Here is a 19,164-nt window from a genome sequence, read left to right on the forward strand (position 1 = left end):
GTGTGGGATTATGACCTGAGCCAAAGTCAGAGGTTTACCTGACTGAGCCCCCCAGGTGCCTCAGGCATCAGGTGATTCTTAATTTGGGCCTCAGCTTTCCCTGCTTCTGTCAAATAGTCTGGGCTCCTGAGAACTTCCCTCACCTGGCTTCCTAGTTCCTGGGGAAGGACCTGGCGGTGAGAGGTAGACATGGACAGTGAAGTGTGCACGGAGTGAGGTACACGCAGCATGTGGGGCCCAGCAGAGTGAACAGCTGTGCAAGCCACGAAGTCTTCCCCCACAATGCCAAGCTCACATCAGGTCCATCCCGTGCCCTGCACCCCCTCCTTGTGCACATAGTACATTGTATGCATGAAGCATCTCACCCTCACCTCACCCTGTGAATCATCCAAGCCATCCAAGCCACCTTCAAACCCATCTCATTCAGCCCACGCAGCACCAGACATTCAGGCCACGGGTTTCTAGAACAGGAGCCAAACCTGTCTTGTCCCCCATAGAATCCCTTGCTTCTGACAGGGGCAACTGTCCCATAGAAGGTGCTTCATAATGATTTGTTCTCTCTACCTGGAACCTTCTATCCCAAAAGGGCACATGCCCCGCCCCCACAACCTTCCTTTACCTCTTTGCTCAAATGTTACTTTGTCAACCCGACCACTCAAATTCTGCAACCAGGCCTGTCCTGGCATCCGAGTCCTGCTCACCCTGCTCTGCTTCTAATGTTTTTCCCCTGCAGTTTCCCCTGTACCTTCTAACGTACTCCATAATCTACTTCTTAGTGTGTCGTCTATTGTTTACTCCTGGTCTTGCCTGTTAGAATGTCAGCTCCGCAAGGGCAAGGGACTCTGTTTTGTTCTCTGCTATGTTCCCAGCACTTGGCATAGACCATGAGAGGAATGAATATTTGTTGAATAAGTGAATGGATCAGAGAGGATAATGACAGGGGGCATATGACCTCCCCCCTCAGCATACACCCAACCCCACACAGCCACACCCTGCCTCCTGGGCCCCGGGGGCCTATACATGACAGTTGTCTCCCTGTTTCCTCCCCCTCCATGGGTGCTCCTTTACCCCAACTCCACTTTATCTGCTAGGCTCCCAAGCCCTGATTGTAAGTGGAAGGTTGGGGAGTGAAGAAACTCAGGGACCCTGGCCCTGAACCTGGGGCCACGTCTGTACCCTCCTGACCAACCCAGGCTGACCCCAGGGCAGGATTCATACCCAAGTGGTAGGCAGCTTCAGGCTTTGCCAGGGAGCAAGGTTGGCAGGGGACAGAAGGGGTGCTCAGGGTGGATCCAAGAACAGGAAAGGAAAGACTAGGGATAGAAAGGGAACCTGGGGCTGGCCCAGCCCCACCTGGCCAGCTCATGTTTTCACCCGTGGCCCTGTGGCACCCCCAACTCCCAGCCAGATATGCAGCCTATGCCAGTGAGGGGGAGAGGCCACAGGTCCAGCGTGGGCAGTGGCAGAGTGCATGAAGACCAGGGCAGGTGCAGGCTGGATTGGGTTTCCAGAGGCTATATATATAGAGAGAGAGCTGCTGGGAGCCCTGGGGCCGGCCGCTCCCTGAGGGTGCAACCCTGTGGGGCTCAGCCAGGCCTGCATTCCTACCCAGGGCCAGCTCTCCATTTATAGCCCCAGGCAGGCAGGCAGGCAGGCAAGAGAGCTGAGGAGGGTGGACTGGAAAGGGTGGAGAGAGAAAAGCCTAGGGATCCCTCCCTTCCCACCTGCTGCCAAAGGAGCTCCTCGTTGTGAAGACCAGAGAACCAAGGGCGGGGGCTCACTTGCCCACCAGTATGCTCGGCCCTGAGTCGGAGAGGGAGGGTGCTGGGGGATGCCTCCTCCGGTAGTTCCCTCAGCCCCTTGCCTCTGGCTTCCCCCAGAACAAGTCCAGCACTCGTGTCCTCAAGGGCCACCCTTGACTGGACTCTACGCCTATAAGGGTTTGGACTCTCTCCATTTTCAGACCTGTCCTTTTCCCCCTCCCTGGCCCCAACCCAGCTCTAAGACTAAAAAAGGGCACCAGTTCCGAGGGCAGACATGCTTCTCTCTGCTCTTCGGGCAGCAGGGATGGGATGGTGGTATTGGCAAACTTCTCCCTGAGGATGTGGTATCACAACAAGGAGAGTGACCCCAGTCAGGCGTGAGGCCAGCCTGGAAGGTCTGTAACAGCCACTGAGTCCAGTGATTCCCAAACTCTTCAAGCAGCAGGAGCTCCGTAACACACTAAATCCCACTTGGAAGTCTGATGGAAAAGCGGCAGTGCACCCCCAGGGTGTGCGTGCTTCCTGATTACTGAAGAAAATAAAGCTACAAATCAAGTTTAAAACTGTGAAAGCAGTTCAGATTTCGAAGCCACAAGTGGTAATATGTTAAATGTTTTGTAAGTTTGAACACACATTTACTTATCATAAAGGCGCCTTGATGATGGCCCCAAGGTGGTTCTTATGAAAGCAAAACACAAAAAACAAAGCTGTATTCTTTTATTTTGTTTTTTAATTTTTTTAATGTTTATTTTTTGAGAGAGAGAGAGAGTGAGCAGGGAAGGGGTAGAGACAGAGGGAGACACAGAATCCGAAACAGGCTCCAGGCTCCGAGCTGTCAGCATAGAGCCCGACGCTGGGCTTGAACACATGGACCACAAGATCATGACCTGAGCTGAAGTCGTAGGCTTAACCGACTGAGCCACCCAGGCGCCCCAAAGCTGTAATCTTTTAAGTCTTAGCATTAAATTTATCTCCGTGGTTGTTTTTCTGTTTCTTTTGTTTGCTTGCTTGAGAAAAAAATTAGATCTGCTCAGGCTTGAGAAAAATTTAGATTTGCATAGCTAAGCGATTCGAGGAGCTCACCTGGAAATCTCAGGGTACCCTAGCATCAAATGATTTGCTTCATTACTTCATTCATCCAACAAGTATTTATTGAGGACTTGTGTGCCAGGCATTCTGCTGCTGCTGCTGCTGCTGGAACAAGTAGGAAGAAATATAGGTTTTAGTCTAAATCACTAATATAACAATTATTTGCATTTCTCATTGTGGGTACGTAAGGCAAATGAAAAGACTCAAGCTTCTAGTCAGTGCCAAATCTATAGCACACTATTAAGATATTGCAGCAGGCCATGTGTCAGGCCCACAAATGGGCCTGAGTCTTGCCTGGCAAGAGCGAGTGCCACCCAGCATGTATGTTTAATTATGTATGTGACTGTCGAGCTCAGAAGAAATACAACCATCCTCGTTAATGACGTGTTTCAGGAAACTCAAATATATGCGTAGAGATTCAAAGGGCACGAGGCCACCCATTCATTCATTCCACATTTATCAAGTTCCTACTATGTGACAGCCACTGTGATGGTTTCTGGAGACGCCACGGGGAACAAAACGTTTTTGCCTTCCTGGGCCTAAGTCCATCAATGAGCGAATTAAGAAGGTAATTAAAGAGTGGCTGTGCTAAGAAGGAAACGAGCAGAGTGATGTGACCCAGCTACCTGAGAGAAGATGGACAGAGACATCCCCAGGAAGTAACGTTTAAGTGGAGACCTGACATAGGAAAAGCCGCTGATCCTGGGAGGAGCCCGAGAGAGTGCTATAAGCCAAAAGTTCAAGGCTCTGAGGCCAGATTGAGCTCTCAGTGTTGAAAAGACAGGAAAGGAGCTCAGACAGGAACGGAGTGATCAAAAGGGATGGTGGCTCCAGATGAAATTGGAGAGATGGGCTGAAGCCAACTCATTTAGGACCTTACAGGCTAGTGTAAGAAGATGAGATTTTATTCCAAATGCAACCAAGAAGCTCTTAGGGAGTTTTAAAGCGGGAAAGGGATATCATCTCATTTACATGTTTAAAGGATTACTCAGGCTGCTGTGTAGCGGACAGATTATGCTGGGACAAGAGTGGAAGTAAGGAGAGCAGCCAGGAAGCTATGGTGGCCATCCAGGCCAGCAGAGTGGCAGCTTAGTCCAGGATGGTGGCATTGGGGACAGGGAGACTCTCATATCTCAGTGGGCAGGTCTTCCCCCTGCCCAGATTTCCCCTCTGGAACTCCAACTTCATAAAGCCCCTGCCTACCTGATGTCCCCACCTGGATGTTGAATGCCCATCTCAAATTTTGCCCCAACTTGGACTCTTGAACTGCCACCTGCAAGCCTGCTGCTCCGCAACTCCATTCTTCCTAGAGTCATCCTCAACTCCTCTCTTGTCTCCCTGCCTAAATTCAATCATGAATAAATCTTGCTGGCTCCATCTTCAAAACGTATTGGGAATTTAACCACTTCTCATCATCTCCTCTGCTGGTACCCAAATGTAAACCACCATCACTATCACTTGGGTCATTACCATAGCCTCCTGATGGTCTTCCTCATTCTGCCTTTGCTTTCCATATCCAGTACGCTCCTGTTAAAATGAAAATCAGATGGTAACTTTCTTCTCTTCCGCTCAGTTCTCCAGTGGCTTTCCATCTCAGAATTCAACTACTTTGTCCCTCTCTGACTCCATCTCCTTCTACTCTCCCACTTGCTCGATCCACTCCAGACATAATAGCCTCCTTGCTGTACTTATTAAATATTACCAACACAGTCCTGCCTAGGACCTTTGCACATGCTCTTCCTTCTATCTGACTCTTCTGCCTTCACTTCATTCTAGTCTCTGTTCAAATATAATCAGCCCAGAGAGGCCTTCCCTGACCACTCCATACAATAAAACAATCTTCATCACTTTTCCTCCTTGCCTTGCTTCATTTTTTCCATAGAACTTAAAACTTCCTGACGTCACATATTTCTTGCTTATTTGTTTACTATCGGTCTCCCTACCCTACAATGTAAGCACCATGAGAGCAGTCATGGTTTTATTCGTTGTTGTATCCCCCAATACCTAAATCAGTAGCTGGCACATAGTGGATGTTCCATAATATGTACTGAATGAACACATGAAGGTGGTGTTACGGAGTGAAGGGACATGAGCACTTCAGGAAAAGGACCTTGAACACTACTACAAGTGGCAGAGACGTGAAGAAAGCAGGATTTCAAAAGAGCCTGGGAAAGGAGGGAAGGGAGGGCTTCCCAGGGTTCAAGGAGTCAGTTAAGACAGCTTCCAGAAGTTAGTGGGAAAGGCACAAAGATTACTCTAGCTACATCTGTAGGCTCTGGGACTACAGGGGTCTGGCCCTGTAGGGGTATCTGTTCCAAGGGAAACCCCTAGCCAGCATGCTGATAGGAGGATGTGGACAAGATATTTAAGAAGAGGCCAAGAGGCACTCTGGGGGTGGGGGTACTCCAGGGCTTGTGAAGGAGCCAAAGATCCCATGAGGTGGTTACCTCCTCCTTCTATTCCCAGTCTCTCCAGTGGGCCTGCTGGGAAGAAAGGCAGCTAAGACCTCCACGGAAGCTGAGCTGTGACACCGGGCTCAGTGCCCCAGCCAACAGCTGGGGAGCCCGCAGGGAGCACACAGTCCAGTTGGTGCCAGCGACAGAAGTAAGCTGTCTCGCGAATATAGCCTTGCATCTTTGCAAGGGCCTCCACGTCTTTGGTCTTTTTGGATTCTCACCACCACCACAAACACTCGAAGAAATCGCTATTATTATCCCCCAATTTAGGAAGTGGGGAAACTGAGGCTTGGAAGGCATGGTGACTTCTGCAAAATCATAAAGGAAGCTGTGGCATCTGGACTGGAACACAGGTCATTGGTCTGCAAACTCAACTCTCAAAGATTCCACTCTGAAGTGGGGTTCTCAGGCTGAGTCTGGCGTTCCAGGCCTTTATGCAACGAACCTTCACTGGTGCAGCGCTGCGCGTGAGGAAGCAAAACCAGAGCAGTTTTCTTCCCAGCTGAAGACATGCCTTGACTGGACCCTTACCGGACCCTCACTGGAAATTCCAGCTGCGGAAACACGCAGGTCGAATTAGGCAGTTCACTTCCCTCCCTCCAGGCTAGGGCAGCACCTGTGCTTGAAGAGATTGGCGAGAAGCTTTAGCAGCGATCCTCCTCTTCTGCATAGATGAGGCTGGAGGAGAGCATCCGGGAAAGGTGGCCTGGGCCCACGGCCCTCTGAGCGACCCCTGGGGTAGGAACTGGCCGAGCGACACGACCGCCACGTCCAGTCTGCCTCAAGTTCGCCCACTTAGACTCTATAATTCTCGTTGCGGGTTGTTCTGCCTCTGACTCTCTAGCTTTCTGCTATTTCTGGGCTATATCCCTCACTGCCTCACTATCTCAGTTCTGAATGTGTCTCTGAGCCATCGCCTTGTGTCTTTCTCTCCAAATCTCTCCCGATCTGTTTTCTACTCCTACCCGGCACCTAGGTCCCCCACAAAGCAGAGGCCAGAGGGGGGCCCAAAGTCAGCTTGGATTTGATTGCGCGCGGCCAGCATTTCCCGAGGACACAGTAGGAATACAGTGCCGGAGAGGTTCGGAGCGAGTGTGCCCGACAGCCAAATGCAGCCGCGTTGGGCTGCCAGCCTCTGCCTCCCTCCCTGCTTAGGGAGGGGCCGAAGCGCGCGCGCGAGCGAGGGTCGAGGGGTAGGGGGCTGGCCAGTCTCTTGCCCCAGCGGCCACCCCGGGGATCCCAAGCTCCTCCCCCACCCTGTTTCTATTGGCCTCGGGCGCCCCCGCCCCCAGCCGCCCGCTGGAGCTCTGGGGCCCTTAAGCTACTACCGGATAAATAGCCCCGGGCGCCTGGCGTGAAGCTAGGGGTGGGGAAGCCCCCGGGCGCTGCCGCCGCTCTCCTCACCGCTTGTTAGACCCGACAGGACTAGGCAGAGGGGGAAAGTCGCCCGTACATTCAGACCCCTACTACTTTACCACCTTACGGCCAGGACTCCGGAGAGTCAGAAAGTTTCGGGCAACCCCTACCGAAGCCAGGACTGCGCCACCCCCTGCCGGGATATGGAGCTGCTGTCGCCGCCGCTCCGGGACGTAGATTTGACTGGCCCCGACGGCTCCCTCTGCAACTTTGCCTCCGCGGACGATTTCTATGATGACCCGTGTTTCGACTCTCCGGACCTGCGCTTCTTCGAAGACCTGGACCCGCGCCTCGTGCACGTGGGCGCGCTCCTGAAGCCCGAGGAACATTCGCACTTCCCTGCGGCCGTGCACCCGACCCCGGGCGCGCGCGAGGACGAGCATGTGCGCGCGCCCAGCGGGCACCACCAGGCTGGCCGCTGTCTATTGTGGGCCTGCAAAGCGTGCAAGCGCAAGACCACTAACGCCGACCGCCGCAAGGCCGCCACCATGCGCGAGCGGCGCCGCCTGAGCAAAGTCAACGAGGCTTTCGAGACGCTGAAGCGCTGCACGTCCAGCAACCCAAACCAGCGGCTGCCCAAGGTGGAGATCCTGCGCAACGCGATTCGCTACATCGAAGGCCTGCAGGCGCTGCTGCGCGACCAGGACGCCGCGCCCCCTGGCGCAGCCGCGGCCTTTTACGCGCCTGGCCCGCTGCCCCCAGGCCGTGGCGGCGAGCACTACAGCGGCGACTCGGACGCGTCCAGCCCGCGCTCCAACTGTTCCGACGGCATGGTAAGGCCGGGACCCCCAGCTCGAGAAGTGAGGGCAGCCCTTTGTATATCTGGGACGTGTTTCCGAAGGCGGGGAGCTGGCCCTCCAGAGGGAGGGTTGGGCTGGGAACCTTGCTGGGAGTGGACCCCGGTGGCCTGAGCAGCTGTCACTGGGGTGGCCTGGTGCCTTGGGGGCGCACGGGACAAATGCGATCCACCCTTTTAGGGGCTCTGTTAGAACTCTGCTGCAGCGGCATGAAGATCTGCGTTTCTCCACTTATGCCTATTTACAAAATGCAGATTTGTGCTCCTAGGTGACTGTCCATCCTCTGGTTGGCTAGGCAGGCTGCAGACAGCTCCTGTCCGCCCCTATCCCCCAGTCAGGGCCCAGAACTCGTGGCTGAGACTTAGGGAGGTGGGGGCGGGGTGGCTACAGAGAGTGATGCTCTGGCCCCATGCGGTCCCGAGACTGACTCGGTCGCCCTTGCCCTTTGCAGATGGACTACAGCGGCCCCCCGAGCGGTGCCCGGCGGCGGAACTGCTACGACAGCACCTACTACAGCGAGGCGCCCAGCGGTGCGTATTCGCGCCTCCTTCCGCGTTATCCCCTTTGGGCTGCCCTGGCTTCCCTCTACCCAGGACCCCCCTCCCCACCCCCAATTCTGGGAGACGGTACAGGGAATGGAATAACTAAGGGCGCAGCTCCCTTTACGCTCCGCACTCTCACTGGGTCCTCGCGGATTCCGGCATGCCCTCAGTTTCCTGTCTGCCCCAAAGCACTGAATCCATAGGTGGAGACTTGACCGCGGCTCAACTGCTTACTAACCTACCCCTCCTCGCGCAGAACCCAGGCCCGGGAAGAGTGCTGCGGTGTCGAGCCTCGACTGCCTGTCAAGCATCGTGGAGCGCATCTCCACCGAGAGCCCCACGGCGCCCTCCCTTCTGCTGGCGGATGCGCCGCCGGAGTCGTCTCCGGGCCCACAAGAGGCGGCGGCCCAGAGTGAGGTCGAGCGCGGCGCCCCCACCCCTTCCCCGGACGCCGCCCCGCAGTGCCCAGCGGGCGCAAACCCCAACCCGATCTACCAGGTGCTCTGAGGAGGTGGGCGGCCGCATGGGAGGGCTCCGCTGCCCACGCGCCGGAGGGATAGTGCCCCTAGGGTCCCTCGTGCCCAAAAGATTGAGCTTAAATGCCAACGCCTGTTCCCAACTTCGCTTTAAAAGCGACCCCTCTCCCGAATTGGGAGAGGCGGGAGAACTGATGTGTGTTTCCGCCTCCCGCACTCCAGAGTAAGGACACAGTCCTTTTTGCCCACGCAACACCCTTCCCTGAGACCCGCTGCAATGGCCTTTCGGAGTTCTCCTGAGGCCAGAGCTGATCCTTGAGGGGCCAGACCCTCCCTCTTCCTTTTCCCCTTCCCTACGCGGGGTGGAACCCGCGCAGATCTAAGCCCCGCCTCCGGACGCTCCTGTTGTTTGAGGGGGCGTGGCCTCTCTTTCCCAGAGCCCTGCCGACTTTGTTGTTCCCCTGCGCCGTCGGGGTGCGCTCGCGTTCTGCGTCTAACAAGTGTTAACAGTAACCACTCCACCTCCTCCCCCATTTCAGGACCACTTTTTGTAACACTTTTGTAATCTATTCCTGTAAATAAGAGTTGCTTTGCCAGAGCAAGAGCCCCTAGGGCTGTATTTATCTCTGAAGCATGGTGTGCGGTGCTACAGGGAATTTGTACGTTTATACCACAAGTGGGCGAGCCGCGGGCGCTCGCTCAGGTGTTCGAAATAAAGACGCTAATTTATACCGCGGTGGCTCCGGCTCTCCCTGGGGACGGGGGCAAGATTTTTTTGGCTGGGAGGAAAACCTGCAGACTTGGGTCAGCTGTACCGCAGCGACCCCTGTAGGCGGAAGACGGATTGCAAGAAAGGAACCTGGGGCGGGGCTAGGAAGGGAGGGGTGAGTTTGGCTCCTATACTTGGGGATGGTTCCTTTGATCCATCATCTCATGCAGGTCAGTCGTTCTGCGGTCAGGATGCATTTTAGGCTGATTTGAGTAGTGGGGGGAAAAAAGATCCATGTCGGGCCTCATTCTCCAGAGATTCTGATTTAACATATCTGCCCCTGATATCCTGGGCCAGGTATTGTTATTTTTCAAAAGCTGCCCAAGTGATTCTAAACTCTATGCAAGGTTGAGAATCACGCCTTTCCATACTCAGAGTGAACCCAGGTGTGGTGTCCAGAAAGATCACTGGAAATTCGTAGCTCTAGGTGCCACTCGGAAGCCTCATGGGTGCAGAGAATGTCATGAGGTGTTCACAGCATTCTGAGGAGAAACGAGGTAAGTGTGAAGGGGCCATGTAAGCTGTATGGCACTTACAGGCGCTTAGTGATAGGAGTAATCTTAAGACACAGATGTCTCTACTCAGCCAGTAACCCAGCACTTAGAGCATCCTGGTCCTGTCAGATTTCTTAAGAAGAGGCCTGAGGAGACCCTGGCAGTGCAAACCTGCATCATCGCAGGTGGCTATAGATGCTCTGAGAGCAGAGGAGGGGCCATTGATTTAGCTAAGGTGGAAGGAGGGCTTCCTGAAGGAGGTGCCATTTGAACTGTGTCTTGAGAAACAAGAAAAGACAACCCAATGCCCATAGACCCATGCGCACACACACAGCTGGAAGGGCACCCCTGGAAGGATGGTGGGGTAAAAGTTCCTCCCCATTTACATACCACCCCAAGCCCACTCCCAAACACATACATTTGTCATTAGGACCTCCATGTCTCCCACATCTCACCATTACAGACACTTTTTTCCTAAAAACCTTATAAGCCCAACTTCTGCTCACCAGGTGGGCTGACCCTGAGGATTGTAGGGAAGATGTGTTGCCAGCAAGAAGGACCTCTGCTCTCTACTCTGAAAAGAGCCTGCGATGTCCCCAAAACACAGGGTCCCTGAAGAGCTGCCTAGAGCTGCTCTGTTTCTAATGATCCTCGGCTTTTCTTCTGGCTACTTTTCCAGATGCTCGTTGGAGTTCTTTACACTCCTCTGAGACCCTTTGGGGCCCATTCATGAATCCACTCATTCAACAGTTACCAGGTCCTATGCTGTGTGAAAACAGAGGGCAGTGGACAGTTCCTGGCCTTGGGAAGCACCCTTTGGGAAGATTGAATTCTTAGCAGCTGGTTCCATCACAATGAATTAAGTGCTATCATGGGGGTGTATGTGTAGAAGAACACAGTAGGAACAGAAGATACAAAAAAGCAGGTAACCTCTGGTAAGAATATGGAAGCCACCATTAGCCTTATGGAAGAATATGGAAGTTCACATATGGAAGCCACCATGAGCCTTAAAGGAGTTGGTCAGGAAAGAGGAGCCAAAGAAGGGTACTCCAAGCTAAGGAAACAGCAAGGACAAAGGCCCTGATGTGACAGAAAGTAAACTGTGCCTTCATGGAACCAAAAATGTTCACAGGAGAGCCCAGAGGTGAGACAGGGAAAAAGCAGAGGCAGGGCCCCAAGGGACCTCATTTGGACTTTATCCTGAGGACAGTAGGGAGCTATAGAGGAATCTAACCAGGGGAAGGGTACAAGTAAACCTGTATTTAGAAAGGCCAGCCTGGGCTGGCAGAATGGGTAGGAGGCAACAAGATTTGAGGCAGAAAGATTTATCAGGAGGCCGTGAGGGTTGCTCAAAGGAGACATGGCCTGAGTTGGGGCTATGACTAGGATGTGAAAGAAGCATGGGAGTGGAGATAGTAGTGTCGGATAAAGTGTTGACAGTACAGTGGAGAACCTCAAGGACACAGTCCTTACCTCACACAGCTTAAAATTCACGGGGGAAATGGCCATGAGACAAAGAACCAAGTGAATAAATGGTGAGAAATACTATAAGGAAGAGTAAAGGGTGCAATGAAAGATGATAATGGGGTATAAGAAAGTGCAGAAAGAAGGATGCAGAGTTTCTGCACTGAGGGAACAAACTGCATGTAGGAAAAAAGGCCCAAAAGCTGGTGTACCAGCTTCAGGTGTACCAGAAGGTATCCCTTCTTTCCCGAGGACACTGCTCTTCACCAGGGTTCATGGCTAGGCAAGCAAAAAGCAGGCTGGACTTCAGCCCCCACTGACCTTCTTAGCCAGGTTCACTTGTTCAGTCCACAACCTGCATAACCATTCACAGAGCCTTGTGTACGGAGGCCCTAAGGATGTGAGGGAAAAGGGGGGGGCCAAGGCTAACTCAGGCTCCAGTTTGGTTCAGAGCGGACAGTTCTGCTATCACAAAGATGGAGACACCAGGAGAAGAAAAAGCAGGTATGGGGACAGATTTAGTCCAGGACACTTCTGGTTACAGGTGACAGAAACCCAGTTCAAACAAGCTTAACCCCCAGAGGGGTATGTTGGAAGGACAGGGGACAGTTCACATATGGAAGCCACCATGAGCCTTGACGCCTGGGACTGGAGCCCCTTTTAGGCTTCCACCATTCCCCTGCTTGCCTTTACTTGGTTCACGCTCTCCAAGTCCATATTAGTTTTCTCCAGCAACTCAGGGATTAACCTTGAATTTCACCATTGAACTCTAGTTGGAAAATTCCCAGAGAAGAATGCTCACTGGACTAGCTTAGGTCATGAGTCAGGATTTGAACCCAGGCAGAGAGGCTCCAGAGACTGTACTCTTTGCTGCCTTGCCCCGGACCTCTACACAAGAAGGAAGGAGAGAGGAAGGAGAGAAAGTCGGGAGGGAAGGAAGCAGCTGGAGATTGGGTCCCTCCATTGATGATGGGATTTGAGGTCCCCCTCCTGGCCCATCTCCCACCTCAGTCCTCTGGACTGATGGCGGGAGGGGGTTGCTATCTAGCTAAGGCCAACTCCATTTGCAGTGTAGATGAAATGACCCTTGTTCTTGGGGCCATTTTTACCTGGGCTGGATCTAAGGAAACACTGGGTCCATGTCTACACATGTGTGCTCATACAACAGCATACATGTACCCAGAGCATATCACCAGGGGCTGATGCATCTTGAAACCAATGAAGTTTAAGCTTAGGTCCCTTCTAAGGCCCTGGTCCAGCCTCCTTCTTAATTTGCCAAAGCCAATTAGTATGACCATCGTCCCTTTCCACTCTGATTTCTCTCTTCTGGTGGGTGGCATTTATGAGCATGTTGGGGTCCAATCTAAAGGTATACATTTGGTTGGGTTTAGTGGAATGTGTTTTATATAAATAGAATATGAAACAGAAGCGATAATAATGAAGAATGAAATAAATTTAAATGATCGGACATTGAGAAGACAATTGTACCCAAAATATATATTTAGATCATACCAAAAAGCAGTGTATTAAAAGAAAGTGATAACTTGAACGGAATTATTGAAGACTCCTGCATTGTTTGATAATCCAGTCAATGAGGACTGAATTGTATGAACACACTGGAAAGTGATTTTAAATGTTTTGCTGATCTAACACAAAGTGCTGGCATCAACAAAGTAAATTTTACAGAGTAAAATTCATAACATGCCACTCTCAAAAGACGTCAACATCAACAAACGTTTTAGTGAACACTGTCAATTTTTTAAAATTTTAAAATAATCACCACATAAGAAAACTCAAAGTACCTTGAACTCTTTTTTTGAATTTGAGAGAGAGAGCGAGAGAGCGTGCACAGAGAGGGGGAGAGGGGCAGAGGGAGAGGAAGAAAGATTCCCAAGCAGGCTCTATCCTCAATGCGCACCTCAGGATCACACGGGGCTTGATCCCACAATCCTGGGATCATGACACCGAGCTGAAATCAAGAGTTGGATGTTCAACTGACTGAGCCACCCAGGCACCCCACAAAATGCCTTGAACTCTGTGGGTTTTTTTATGGATACAACGTTTTTTGTTGTTTTATTTTTATGTTCGCCATAAGACAAATCAGCAACTTTTAAAAAAAATTTCTAGTGATTTTTTATTAAATATAATTTATTGTCAAAAGTGAAATAAGTCAGGCCGAGAAAGACAGATACCATATGTTTTCACTCATATGTGGATCCTGAGAAACTTAACAGAAGACCAGGGCGGAGGGGAGGGGAGAAAAAAAAGTTACAGAGAGGTAGGGAGGCAAACCATCAGAGACTCTTAAATACTGAGAACAAACTGAGGGTTGATGGGGGATAGGGGAGAGGGGAAAGTGGGTGATGGGCATCGAGGAGGGCACCTGTCGGGATGAGCACTGGGTGTTATATGGAAACCAATGTGCCTTGAACTCTTATAGTCCACAGATGAAAGAAACTTGATAGAGTTTTCCCCAATTTGACACCAATCCTAAAATTGTGCATGACGTGTCCTATATGGTGGGGAGCCTGAAAAAAGCTTCCCTGAATTATCAGTGATATACAAAACAAGTTTTGATCACCACGATCTTTTGAAGGAAAGATTGAACTAGTTGAACGATCTCTCAATTCTCTGTATGGAAAATGATGTTATAAAACCACTGTCCTATGAAGAAGCAGGTAAAGAATATACAGCCTGATATGGTGGAAAGGGGTGGACAAGACTGAGCAAAGTCAAGAAAAAAAAGAGCAAGAGGAGGAAGGCAGAAAAATGAAAAGATGAGGAGGAAGATGACAAAAATGGCGATGGTGCTAATGAAGAACAAGTTGGTTCTAGCTCAGTGTTTTCTAATCTAGAAAAACACTAAGTCTTCTGCACGCAAGTCACTACTATTAAAGGAAACACATGAAAATGTGAGGTTATGTGATACTGGTTTTTATATTACACAGGGTTATTTTTGCATAGTTATTATTTATTTATTTTTTTTAGAATTTTAACAGCACGTTTTAATTCAAGCAGAACTTTCCCAGTAGCAGGGGTAAATGAGTCCCAGAGGATGTCAATGACTACATAATTCCTGGGATCTAAGCCTGGCTGTGCCACTGACCAGCTCTGCCATCTTGGAAATGTGATTGAACCCATCTAGATCTGGGCTTGCTCTCTGTATTCACGGATCTGTGAATTTAAAAGGTATGTACCAATTGCAAAATTTTTTATTAATTTGCTTAGAGCATTTCAGAAAAAGAAAAAGGTAGTGAAGTAGATCCTTTACAGACAAGGGAACTGGAACCATGACAAACAGATTTTTCTCCACACAAGCAAATTCTTTATGACCTGGTTTACTGATATCCTTCTTTACTTTCCCACCTTTTTATTGAGATATAATTCACATACCATAACATTTAGCTTTGTCAAATGTCGAAATCAGTGGTTTGTACTATTTTCACAATGTTGTGCAACATCACCACTACTATCTAATCCAGAACATTTTCATGACTCCAAAAGAAACTCTTACCCATGAGCAGTCACTCCACACTCTCCCTCCTCTCCTAGTCCCCTGGCAACCACGAATTATTTTCTGTCTCTATAGATGTGTCTATTCTGGACATTTCCTGAGTGGAATCTCACACTATGTAGCCTTTTGTGTATGACTTCTTTCACTCGGCATAATGTTTTCAAGATTCATCCATGTTGTAGCGTGTGCCACTCCTTCGTTCCTTTGTGTAGCTGAATGATATTGCATTGCATGGATACATCACATTTTGTTTATCCATTCATCAGTCGATAGATATTTGGGTTGTTTCCATTTTTAGCTATTAATAAGGCTGTTATGAACATTCAAGTACACATTTTTGTATAAACATATGCTTTTAATTCTCTTGGGCATATACACCTAAACATGAAATTTCTGGGTATATCATAACTCTATGTTTAAATTTGGAGGAACTGCCAAAGCCTTCCCCAAAGCAGCTGTACCATTTTACATTCCCATTAGCAACGTATCGGGGTTCCAATTTCTCTACATCATTGACAACATTATTACTGTTTGTCTTTTTATTCTAGCCATCCTCCCTAGTGGCTGTAAAGTGCTATCTCCTTGTGGTTTTGTTTTGGATTTCCCTAATGACTAATGATGTTGAGTATCTTTTTGTGTGTTTATTGGCCACTTGTATTTCTTCTTTGGAGAAATGTCTATTCAAATACTCTGCCCCTCTTAAAATTAGATTATGTGTCTTTTTATTACTGAGCTTTGAGAGTTCTGCATATATTATAGATTCTAGACTCTTATCAGATATGTGATATGCAGATATTTCCCCCCATTCTATGGGTTGTCTTTTCACATTCCTGACAGTGTCCCTTGAAGCACAAAATTATTATTTATTTTGATGGAGTCCAATTTATCTATATTTTTCTTTTGTTGCTTGTGTTTTGGGCATTATATCTAAAAACCCATAACCTAACTCAGGTAAGAGTAGTATAGTGTCAGCTCTTACATTTAGATATTTCATCCACTTTTAGTGATTTTTCTATACAGGGAAAGAAGGGATCCCCCTCGATTCTTTTGCATATTGAGACCCAGTTGTCCCAGCACCTTTTGTTGAAAGGGCTATTCTTTCCCCCATCCCCCCACTGAGTTTTCTTGGCACCCTTCTCAAAAATTAATTGACTATGCGGGGCGCCTGGGTGGCGCAGTCGGTTAAGCGTCCGACTTCAGCCAGGTCACGATCTCGCGGTCCGTGAGTTCGAGCCCCGTGTCAGGCTCTGGGCTGATGGCTCGGAGCCTGGAGCCTGTTTCCGATTCTGTGTCTCCCTCTCTCTCTGCCCCTCCCCCGTTCATGCTCTGTCTCTCTCTGTCCCAAAAATAAATAAAAAACGTTGAAAAAAAAATTAATTGACTATGAATGTATGGTGTTTTTTTTTTTTCTGGGCTCTCAATTCTATTCCATTGACCTACATTTCTATCTTTATGTCAGGACCACACAGTGTTGATTACTGTAGCCTTGTAGTAAGTTTTGAAAGAAGGAAGTGTGAGTCTTCCCAATTTGTTCTTCTTCAAGATTGTTGTGGCTGTTCTGGGTCCCCTGCATTTCACGAATGTGTCTTTAAGTAGCCCTGTCTTGATGGTATTTTAAGTAGCCACAAACCTTGCCTGGTACAATATGGTAGCTGTAAGTTGGCACGGAAATTTAAAGCAGGTTCTTATTGTTGGGTGCACAGAAAAAATAGTTATATGAGGGGATGGTGATATTTTCATTTTCAGTCAGCTTTGATGCAGTTTTAATAAAATACATGTGATTTTATTAACTGAATATTGTTCTGTAGTTGCAAAAAAAAAAAGTTGCAACTGTTTTGTTGGTTTCCAAGTAAATATAACATATTTAAAAGTCTTGGGGCACCTGGGTGGCTCAGTCCCTTAAGCACCTGAGTTCGGCTCAGGTCATGATCTCGTGGTTTGTGAGTTCAAGCCCCACATCAGGCTCTATGCTGTCAGTACAGAACCCACTTCTGATTCTGTCTTTCTCTCTCTCAAAAAAAAATTTTTTTTAAGTCTTATGTTGGTGTGTCAGGCAGTTAATAAAAATGCTAAGCAATTTTTTCTGGATTTTTAAATGTTTGTGGTGTTTGTCAGCTTTCTAAAATTTACATTTGGTCCTGATTTCTAAGTCTGAATACATATTCACTTTTTTGCCCAGTTTTCTGTTCTTTTTTTTTAAGTGTAACCCCCAAAATATCTAAATGTCAGGCCTCACAAAACCTGGGCTCACCCACCAGACATTGCCAACCAGGCTTACCTGCAGCGTGACGCACACAGAGGCATCCACCAGGAAAACCCACAAGGCTCTTCTCAAAGGCACTGAAGAGGGAGGAAGACCGTTGGGAGAGCAACACATCTCCAGCTGCTTCCGGAAGGAAAACTCAGCGGTCTCTGGCCAGTCCTGTTGGGAATGGTCTTACAGGAGGGTCTGTGCCCACTCACCCTCCCTGCACATAAGCATCTCTTACCATCCACATGCATCCTTCACCACAGGCTTCGTCATTTCCTACCTCTCTGCCTTGCTCAACCAGCATGCGAGGCATCGAGGCCCCATCTTCCCCAAAGTCAAGCCTAGAGTGACACTCTAAGGGACAGGTGTCACTCAGAACTGGCAGGAGCCCATGAGAGAGATGAGACACGTGGGGTAAGGGCTGGTCGGGGGGGTTGGAGGTGATGGGCAGTCTGAGGGAAGGGGGAAAAGGTAAAGAGAGGAAGTTAAATGAGACACTATCTCATTTAATCCTCACAAAATGTCATTTCCTTTATACAGATGAGGAAACAGAAGCCTAGAGAGGAAAGTGAACAGTTGCTAATAAGTAGCAAATGAGACTTATAACCAAATCTGTCTAGATGCATAGTCCTCTCAATCAGAGGAAACTTTAGCCCCCGAAAGACTTTTGGCAGTGACTATAGACCTTCTTGATTGTCATGGTTGGGGAAGGTGGGGAAGGGGTGCTACTGACATCTAGTTGGTAGAGGCCAGGGATGCTGCTAAACATCCTGCAGTGCACAGAAGAGCCCCCACAACAAAGGATTATCTGGTCCAAAATGTCAATAGTGCCAAGATTCAGAAACCCTGGTCTAGCAATTCCCCTGGGCATTCTTTACCTTGACTTTTTTTCTAGATTTCCTCTGGCCTAAGAGAACTGGGCTCCACTCACCAGGGGTTGCAGGAAGGAAGAGCTAAACACCCTACCCCATTCCCAGTTTAGGTACCAGGGTCAGTGCTCAGGCTACAGACCCAACAGCCACAGTCACCAAATTTTCCACTATTGCACCCCTAATTTCAGTCTCCCTTGTCCATTGGAGGGAGGATTCTTGTCAGGGCAGGAGATGCCAGTTGGTTTCACTGCTTATGGTGGGGTCATCCCCAAAGCCTGCTCAGTTTGTGCCCAGTTTTGGTTAGTTTCCAGATGTGGCCACAAGATGGCATCCCAACCCACCGGGCATGCTAAGATTCCAGGCCTGAGAGAGCAGCATAGAGGGTGTGCCAAGCTGGACAAAGGCCCAGGGGCTGGACTTGGGCCAGTTCCAGAGCCTAGCAGGACTAGATCTAAGGCTTACAAGTGCCAAGTGTGAGAACATAGTTCAAACTTGGCTTCAGGACTCCCTTCACCTTTTTCTAGTCCACTCCTAGCCCCAGCTCCTCCTGGAGCCATTCTCACCACAGAGCTTACTGGAGCCTGGCACACCCTCCCCTCCAGCCAGAACAAGAGAAATCCCAGAGCTGAGGTGTTAAGAACATAAGGCTTACTATTATTCATATCCAACAATAAAGAATCTGAGGCATACAGAAGTTGAATAACTTGCCCAAGGTCATAGCTAAGTCAACGATGGAGTGAGGATTTGAACACAGACAGCTTGGCCCCAAAGGCTATGCTCTTGACCACTGAACAATACCAACCCACTGGTAGTTCATTGCCCACACTTCTCACTAGCCACTGATCCCAGTGATCCTCTGGCATGGGATATAAGCCTCCTTTGCAAGGGAGGGACAGATGGCTATGAATAAGGGCATCCTGCTCAAGCGGAAAGGGAGAGGGTCTTGGCTGGGCTGAGGGGCTGTGGTTAGTGGTTGCGAGTGAGAAGCTAAGGCTCATGCAGCAATTCCTTCCCCCCACTCCCATTTCTCTGGGGCTTTTTTTTTTTTTTTCTTCTCTCTTTCTGTGTTGCCCTCTCAGTTTTTCTGGGCTTTCTGCAAATGCCAGCCTTCTTACAGTGTGAAAAGGAAGTGAGAGAAGGGACTTTTATGTCCCTGCTTAGGATGGAGAAGGGGGGGGGCATTCTTTGCGGCCTGGGCTGGGGGTTGCCATCAAGGATCAGGGTGAGAATCCTAAAGTGAGGCAGCCTGGGGCACCTGAGG

The 19,164-nt window shown here is 49.5% G+C and overlaps 1 protein-coding gene across 1 annotated transcript; it reads left to right on the top strand.

The window, feature by feature from the left end:
- The first annotated feature begins 5,809 nt into the window (after nt 1-5,809).
- Nucleotides 5,810-9,270, top strand: MYOD1 (myogenic differentiation 1). Its single transcript, XM_058688395.1, has 3 exons — nt 5,810-7,497; nt 7,973-8,051; nt 8,320-9,270. The coding sequence occupies exons 1-3, from the start codon at nt 6,868-6,870 to the stop codon at nt 8,568-8,570; spliced, it is 960 nt and encodes a 319-aa protein (XP_058544378.1). The 5' UTR covers nt 5,810-6,867; the 3' UTR covers nt 8,571-9,270.
- The last annotated feature ends 9,894 nt before the right edge of the window (nt 9,271-19,164 follow it).

Source organism: Neofelis nebulosa, chromosome 10, assembly GCF_028018385.1.
Source record: "Neofelis nebulosa isolate mNeoNeb1 chromosome 10, mNeoNeb1.pri, whole genome shotgun sequence".
Taxonomy (NCBI): Eukaryota; Metazoa; Chordata; class Mammalia; order Carnivora; family Felidae; genus Neofelis; species Neofelis nebulosa.